Source organism: Podarcis raffonei, chromosome 17 (assembly GCF_027172205.1).
Source record: "Podarcis raffonei isolate rPodRaf1 chromosome 17, rPodRaf1.pri, whole genome shotgun sequence".
Taxonomy (NCBI): domain Eukaryota; kingdom Metazoa; phylum Chordata; class Lepidosauria; order Squamata; family Lacertidae; genus Podarcis; species Podarcis raffonei.
In genome coordinates this window covers 35600461-35609551 of record NC_070618.1, presented here as the reverse complement: position 1 = coordinate 35609551, position 9091 = coordinate 35600461, and the positions used below count along the sequence as shown (strand labels likewise).

Below are 9091 nucleotides of genomic sequence, written 5' to 3'. Positions count from 1 at the left end.
TCTGACCTTTCATTATTTCTTCAAAATGTAACCACTCATATTCCTTATTTAAATAATATCCCAGTTTTTTAATTACTTTATGCAGATGATGCGGTAATTATCTCACTTTCCTCTTTAGGCTTAAAAAAAACATTTAAGAGCTTTTGCTCTCTTAACCTCAAAATTAACTATGATAAGACAAAAATTATGCAATTTACAAAGAGAGGGAACCCAAAAAATTGGATAATCAATGGACATCTAATACAAGAAGTTAAGCATTTCAATTATCTGGGAATTGTATTTAAAAATAACATGAATTGGAACACACATATCTGTGCTGCAATGGCTAAGGCTAAAGTGACAGCTCACCATATTAAATCCTATTTTTTTTCTCCTGTAGGAAATAGATATATTCCAGCTGTATTGCAAGTGATTGATATGAAACTTTGTGCCCAACTTTTATATGGCACCCCAGTGTGGATTTCAGGTGGCCTTAAGAGGTTGGATAAATTTCATGCATTCCTTCTGAGGTCATTATTAGGACTTGCAAATTCTATTAAATATGAATCAATATGTTGTGAGTTGGGAATACTTCCTTTATCAGTAAGAGTATGGCTGAGAACCTTGAAATATTGGGTCTTCCTGCATTATAGAGCCCTATCTCCTTTCTCCTTTACGACCTCTTAAGTGATAATGTAATTTACAATTTATCATTGATTTGTAGGAGAAAATTGAACTCAATAGGGCTTCATCTAATTCATTTTGAAAATTCTGACCCCAAAGATACCTGGGAAATTATCAGGAAGAATTTTACAGAAAAAAGTGTTCTCTCCACTCTTGAGGTTGCAAAGCACAGCACTTGCTCTCCTCTCTATTTAAATCTCCCTTTGTGTAGAGATTTTCAAAAGGGTTACATGACAAATCTGAAGAATCATGAAGTGTGCAGGCTGTTTATGCTAGCAGTGGTATAGCGTGGGGGGTGCAGGGGGGCCGGCCGCACCGGGCGCAACATCTGGGGGTTAGGGTTAGGGGGCGCAAATCCACAGGTTAGGGGGCGCAAATCCACGGGTTAGGGGCGCAAATTACTTGCCTTGCCCTGGGTGCTGACAACCCACGCTACGCCACTGTATGCTAGCCAGATTTAATATGTTTCCCTTGATGATAGTAAGAGGAAGATATTTAGCTCTCCCAGAAGCAGAGCATCTCTGCAAATGTGGTAGGCAGGAACCTGATACATTGGAGCATATTTTCTTTTCTTGTGATTTTGGCATTTATGCCGGAAGACAATTATTAGAGGCCTTACAACTTAACAGGCTCGGTTCTATGCCACCAACGGTTCAGGACCTGCTCTCGGACAGGAATGATCAAATTACTTTAATAGTGGCTAAATTTTTGTGTGCTGTCCATGTGGAAAGACTGGGCCATTATAGAGAGATTTAGTGGTTCTTGATTGGTCAGTGATGTGGTAGTGTTATACTGTATTATTTATGCAAATTGTTATGCTGAATTCGTATTTTCCACAATCTGTATACGGTGTTTGTTTTATAATGTGGGGTTTGATATGCCTAATAAAGGATTGATTGACAAAAAAAGGTAAAGATCAGCATCATAATCTTACATTTGTCTTATATTAACTATCACTCCCCTGTAAGTAGTAACCAGGCTTCAAATAAATAATTGAATATTCCAAGAGTAGATATATGATTCAGGAATAGTAAAGGCAACCAAATGCTCTTTGCATTATTCACTCACACAGTGTGTTTCTCAAACTTGGGTTTCCAGCTATTGTTGAACTACAGCTCCCACAATCCTTAGCTTGCAGGACCAGTGGTCAGTGGTGATGGGAATTCTAGTTCAACAACAGCTGGAGACCCAAGTTTGAGAAACATTGACTTAATGATTGCCTTGCTGCCCATATATGTGCAATCTTGCTGCCCAAGACAGCACCCATTTAGAATCATAGAATCATACAATTGCTGAAATGTAGAGTTGGAAGGGACCCTAAGGGTCATCTAGTTCAACCCCTTGCAATGCAGGAATCTCAACTAAAGCATTCATGGCAGATGGCTATCTAACCTCTGCTTAAGAACCTCCAAAGAAGGAGAGGCCACCCACATCCAAGGAAGTTTGTTCCACTGTCTTCAGAAAGTTTTTCCAGATGTTTAGCTGGAATCTCTTGTAACTTGAAGCCATTGGTTCAGATTGTACCCCCTGGAGTAGGACAAAACAAGCTTGATCCATCTTCCATGTGATAGCCCTTTAGGTATTTGAAGATGACTGTCATATCTCCTCTAAAGGGGGACTTTGTCAAAAGCCTTACTGAAATCAAGACTCTCTACATCCACAGCATTCCCCTGATCCACTTGTAATGCTATAAAATAAAAATAAAAATGAGATTTTGTCTGGCATGACTTGTTTTTGAGAAAGCCATGCTGGGTCTTGGTAATCACAGCATCCTTTTCTAAATGCTCACAGACTGATCAAGTACGATAATTCTTTGTTCTAGGACTGTTTCTGGTATCAGTGTCAAGCTGACTGGTCTTCCTCCCACCCCACTTTGAAGATGGGGACAAAAATTGCTCGCCTTCACACAGCAGGGACCTCACTTGTTCTCCAAGAATTCTCAAAGATTATAGACAGAGGTTCTGAGATTACATCCTCGAGCTCCTTCTAGGATCCTTGGTGCAGCTCATCATTCCCTGGAGATTTGAATTCATTTCAAGTAGCTAGGTGTTCCCAGACTTACCGTATTCCTATTTTGTTCTTCAGCTCCCTCCTTCCATTGCTGGGCACTGCTTTCATTTCTCTGTAATAAACCAATTTTCCTCTGTTTCCTGGTGTGTAAATTCTTTGTTGGGCATAAGGGTAAAAGTATACACCCATTTTAAATGGATGCATGCAGTGACTTCACAGGAAAGTTTCCAATCCTCTCAGAGTTATACAATTAAAATATTTGTAATGTGTGAGCCAGGGCCAGTGCAAGACCTTTGGGCATGTGAAGTAAACCACAAAATGGTGTCCCCCCCGGGGAAGAAGGAATGAGTGAAGATCTAGATCAGGAAGGAGCAGCAGTGGCCAATTCATTCATCGGAGGCCAGATCTGCTGCCCCGTGGATCCTGTTGCCTGAGGCAATCGCCTCACCTTGCTTCATGGGTGGGCCAGCCCTAGTGTGAACGTCTTGCCACCTGGAGTGTGTGCAGCAAGTTTTGAATATCAGAACATCACACATTAAACGCTTCCCGATACAAGGCTGCCTTCAGATGTCTATGGAAGGTTGTAGAATTATTTATCTTTTTGACATCTGACAGGAGTTCCACAAGGTCGGCACCACTACTCAGAAGGCCCTCTGCTAGGTTCCCTGTAACTTCACTTCTCACAATGAGGGAACCGCCAGAAGGCCCTAGGAGCTGGACCTCAGTGTCCGGCAGGGCTGTCTTAAGCATATCCGTCGCCGTGGTTCAAAGATCCCTCTGGTGCCCCCCGTTTCCCAGAGTTGCTCTCCTCCCGCGGAGGCTTGGGAAGGAAGCTGCATGCCCGTCAGCCATATGGTTGACCGGTCACAGCTGGCAGGCATGCTGGGAAAGGGGAGGCCGTCGGCAAAGCCACATAGCTCCCTCACTCGCTGGGGCGCCCCTGAGAGGCCAGTGCCCTGGCTCAACATGCCAGTAAGCCCAATAGGAAAGACGGCTCTGGTGTCCAGGCTGATCAGATGTGGTTCTGGATAGCTCTTGTGTCTGTACTGGGGGTGGGGTGGAGCTTATTCAATTTGCACATTAGCAAATACATAAAAGGAAAGTTGGCACATTAGCCAGAGTTAGACACATGCCAGGTGTCCTTATATGTCCAAATTTTATAATTGTGCAGCTGGTTATTCCCACCTAAGTGTAGAATCTTACATTTTTCAAAACTGTTACGGCCATCTTGAATCCTGATTCTGCCTTCTGCAGCATTAGCTACCCCTCCCAGTTTGGTGTCATCTGTGTTAAGTTGTGGGTGAACATATCAGACGACACAGCGATTCTTCAAACAGCTCTTGTTTATTCACAGGCCAGAACAGAACTGAACTGAAGGGTTCAGCCAGCCTGCTTATCTAGAGCTCCACTAGAACACAACAGTAACCATTTTCTGTAACTATCCAATCACTGAACGTCACTTTCGATCCCTTATTTGCATATGTGGACCTGAACTATCTACAGTATCCCCCTGCTGGCCCAGGGTGAAAACTTCAGTACATAACACCCTGCAAATGTGATGAGTGTTAAGTTGTGGGCGAACATAGCAGACGACACAGCGATTTCTCCAGAGCAGCTTTTTATTTGTAAGCTGGACAGAACTGAACAGCAAACAGCTCAGCCGGCCTGCTTTTATAGGCAGCCGGCTGTCAACATTGTAGCAACAACAACCCAGGGTTTCCCACCTAAAATAACTGACGTGGACCTGAGTGAAAACTATCTACAGTATCCCCCTGCTGGCCCAGGGTGAGAACTTCAGTACATAACAATGAGCATCCCCTCAATTCCTTCATCCAAGTCATTGATAAAGACGTTGAACAACAGCAGGACCAGGACAGAATCCTGGAGCTTCCCACTTGCCACTTTTTTCCGGGATGACAAGAAACCATTAATGAGTATTCTTTGGGTTCGGTCAGTCAATCAGCTACAAAATCCACAAGCATATCATTTTTTTTAATGCTTTATTGAAACTGATCAATAACAAAAACAATCTTGTGTATTGAATATACAAATAAAAACTAATTCAATCCTATACAATCCCTTTCACCATAGATTCTTATGATACAAAAGACTTCCCGTCAGCTCCCAATGTATTTACCATTTCTGCTATCGAATGTACTTATAATTATTACTTTATTCTTTGTATATTATCTAATACTTTCTTACAGCTTTTCCTTATTTTTTATTGCTATTTTACACAGAAATTTCAGCCTTACTGAAATCAAGGTGCATTGCGCCAACAGCATTCCACCAACCCTGCAGCACTATCAAAAAGAAGAAGAAATGAGATTCATGTACCATGATTTGTTTTTGAGAAACCCATGTTGGATCTTAGTAATCACTGCCTCTTTTTCTAAGTGCTCACAGACCGACTGTTTAATTATTTGTTCTGGGACCTTTCCAGGCATCAACAGCAAGCTGACTTCCTCCCACGGTTCCCAGTACTTTCACCTTGTCAATCAGTTCTACCCTGTCAAGCCTTATGGATTAAGTAGAGGTTTCACAAAGCTCACCACCCTATATCCTCCATGTTGGTAAAACACACCGACCCCAAACTGAAGAAAACATTGCACAAACAAATCTACCTGACAGGCAAAGATTGGAATGTGCATGACTGGCCTTTGTCTCAGTCCCTGATCTGCAAACAGGGGAATAATAATAAAAGTGACCTACTTATAGGTTTGTTGTAAAGATGACTTTGAAGATCATGCATTGTATTATTTCCTGAAATTTCCTCCGAAAGCTCATCCTTAGATATGGCGTATGTCTGGGGTCCCCAATGTGGCTGTGGGCATCATAGTACCCTCACAAACAAGACCCCATGCCCCTCCCATGTTTTTAAAAATAAATTTTGGGTTTTTTGGATGGGAGTTATTTGATATGGGAGCCTTGTCTGGGTTTTTTTCACGGGAGGATGTTTTCTGCTTTTTATTTGTTGGTGTTTGTTTGGGGGGGGTTGCCTATTTGGAGGGGGCTGTTCTGAGACTTGCCAGATTCTCTTCTGTGAAAAGGGTATTTTCTGGTGCCCATAACAGTTTCTTAGATTTCCAGCTATGCTCCCAGGCCCCCAAAGGTTGAGGACTTGTGTCATAAGTTATCTTTCACTAAAGTGGAAAAGTGAGTAAAAGTTGGGTTGGAAAATCTCCTGATGGCTGTATGGAGGGACTTGGAAATTTCATACCACAGAACCTGCAGTGCGGTGCTCTAATTTTGATTAACAACTTCCCTGTGGAGTTATGCTCTCCTGATGCTTTTGTCCTTGGCAACCAAAGCCCATGCCATTGAAATACTCTCCAGTTTGATACAACGTTTATATGCTCTTCTTTGCTGCTGCTTCAGTTTATTTACTTCAGTGAAAGCAATGTCCAGGTATGCAAGTTGTTCTTGCCCTTTCAACTTTGCAAGCATAGCTGGGATTTTCATTACCATTTGGCATGATCAGCAGTTGATTACATTTATCCTCTGTTCTCTGACTTATTTTCTCACCGGAATGCCTGCTTCCCATCGGTTCATTAATTTCACATTGAAATCTAAAGGTCCTGTTTTATGCTGATTGCCGCCTTAAGCTAGTTGCACAATCTCCCATTGCTTTCCCTCCATATAGGAAAGCAGAAAACATTTTATCATCATCGTCATTACTATCCCTTTGTCAAACTACCAAGATTCAACAAGGTGAGTCTGAACCTTGTAGGTAATATTCTGCTATGTTTCCAGGGTGGTGATTGATGCTGCACAGGTGACACGATACAGCAGAGATGGTGACCCTGTGGTCCTCCAGGTGTTTCTGGAGTGCCATCATCTCTCATGCTTGGGCATACTGTCTGGGGCTAACGGGAGATGACGTCCAACAGCATCTGGAGAGCCACAGGCTCCCCATCCCTGCTATACAGCTCCAAAAGGAACACAATAGATGCAGGAACCTTATTTTAGAAACTGCTGAGCTTTTTCATAAATGCCCTTTTCAAGATGCCCAGGTATCCCTCTGAATATCATTTTGCCATTCTCTCTGGGGAAAATTAGATATTATTTATTCTTTTAAATATGTGTTCATAATCTGGCCATTTTCATTTTGGGGAAAAGCGGCCGGGGGGGGGGGGAGCAGCTGCACAGAGCCTAATCCAGAAAGTTTTTCTGATCTGGACACTATTTCCCCAACATTAATCTCCCTGGTACTGTATTTGACCCCAGCAGCACTGTTTGCAGGAAACAACCATTATTTTGGGTGAGTGCAGAGGTAAATAATGAATTCCATTTTCAAACTCAGGGATGCTGACTGGCAGATGAGCAACAAAGTGGCAAATGCAGTTCAACGTAAGTAAATGTAAAGGGGTGCATATAAGAGGTGGGGGAAGAGGCCAACTTTCAGCATTTTTTAGCCGTGAGGGAAATCAGAACTGTGATTGATGATTCAGTTATTTGGACACCAGGCTAGAGAAATCTCTGGTATCATAAAGAGCGGCTGTTTCCCCCTCCCCTTCAGTGAACTTTTCTTTCTTTCTTTCTTTCTTTCTTTCTTTCTTTCTTTCTTTCTTTCTTTCTTGTACTTGGAGTCTCTCTGTAATCCTGAAAACCTACTAACTTCCCCACTTCCCCCCTCCCTTTCTTCCTAACAACCAAGACATATCTTTCCTCTGGTAGTTTAATCTGAGAGAAGGTACTCCCTACATACTGTTTTCTTCAAATGCTACCACACAGTAAGAAGCTGAAATCCAAGCAGTCATGAAGAATACAGTCTATAGTTAACCTAGGTGGAATCTAGACAAATATAAAAACTGGTTTGGAAATTTTTTTTAAGCATTTTTAAAAAATACATTGAATTTCCCATAAGGCTCACCATCAGCATCTAGTGTCACATTGTATGTTGCACATAAAACACACTTAAAACATTTATTTGCAGCTGTACAGCTGAGTCCCTACAGTACAATGGTCTGCATGCCTATTCAGAAATAAGGCTCTTTGTATTTAATGGAGTTTACTCCCAGGTAAGCGGGTACAGAATTGCAGCATTGGAATTCTTGTGAGGAAGGAGTAGAAGGTTCATAGTTAGGGAGTCAGTGCAAAACCAGCAGATCTTGAATAAAGCCAGCTTACTATTTTATTCATTTATTAAATTTCTGTGCCTCCCTTCATCCAAGGATCACAGGGCAGTTTACAGTATAGAAACACAAAAACGCACAACACAGTAATAAACATAAGCAATACCCTCCCTGTTTAAAAGGCCATAATTATCCAAAGGAGACCAAGGTAGAGAGGAAGCCCAATTTGTCTGCTTGGTCATATTAAGATTCCCTGCATCTATCATCTTTGAAACTAGATTTATTTATTTTATTATTGCATAAGATGAAGTATAAAACCTGGGTGTAGATAAGAACATGATTCCATCTCTTTTATTCTCATTCTCAGCAGAGCCATGGAAAAGGGACAAGACAACCAAACCAGCTTTGCTGGATTCATCCTTCTGGGCCTCTCCTCTGCGCCAGAGTTTGGGGGGCTCCTCTTTCCCATCTTCCTCTTTATGTACCTAATTAGCCTTCTGGGGAACCTCTTGATCATCATCCTGATCTTCTCCAACAGCTCTCTCTTCTATGCCCCCATGTACTTCTTCCTCAGCCACCTGTCCTTGGCTGACCTAGGATTCAGCTCCAACGTTGTGCCCAAGATGCTGCACATCTTGGTTTCTCAATCAAACACCATCTCCTACAACGGCTGCCTGGCCCAACTGTATTTCTTTGTGGTCTTCTGCACCACAGATAACTTCCTCTTGGCCTCCATGGCATATGACCGCTACGTGGCCATCTGCCACCCGCTACATTACACGACCATCATGAGCTACAAGCGCTGCCTGCTGTTGACTTTTGGGTCTTGGCTCCTGTCTTTTTCCCAGGGAATACTGTATATATCTACGATCTCTAAACTTTCCTTCTGTGGCTCCCGAGAAATCCCCCATTTCTTCTGCGACATGCACCCTTTGCTCAAGCTCTCCTGCTCAGACACCTCATCAGCTGAAACACTGCTCATGATTGAAGGCACAGCAACAATGCTTGGACCTCTCATACTCATTCTCCTCTCCTACCTCTTCATTTTATCGATGGTTTTGAAGGTTCCATCAGCTTCTGGGAAGTATAAGGCCTTCTCCACGTGCAGCGCCCACCTCACCACTGTGGCCATATTCTATGGCAGCCTGATGGGCACCTACATACGCCCCTCGTCCACCTACTCTGGCTCCAGATTGAAAGTGGCATCTATATTCTATACGGTGGTGACGCCGATGCTCAATCCTTTCATATATAGCCTGAGGAACACTGAGATGCACGAGGCAATGAGAAGGCTACTGAGGCTTTGGTTTCAGAGGACAAGAGGCATAGAGGATATGAGATGA

General features: G+C 42.7%; 1 protein-coding gene across 1 annotated transcript; it reads left to right on the top strand.

Moving 5' to 3' along the window:
- The first annotated feature begins 8116 nt into the window (after positions 1 to 8116).
- LOC128405065 (olfactory receptor 1361-like) lies at positions 8117 to 9091 on the top strand. The gene has a single exon (XM_053371254.1). The coding sequence runs from the start codon at positions 8123 to 8125 to the stop codon at positions 9089 to 9091; it is 969 nt and encodes a 322-aa protein (XP_053227229.1). The 5' UTR covers positions 8117 to 8122.

What these genes read in the sequence shown, in the direction of transcription:
- LOC128405065 (XM_053371254.1), top strand. Translation starts at nt 8,123, where the DNA reads ATGGAAAAGGGACAAGACAACCAAACCAGCTTTGCTGGATTCATCCTT.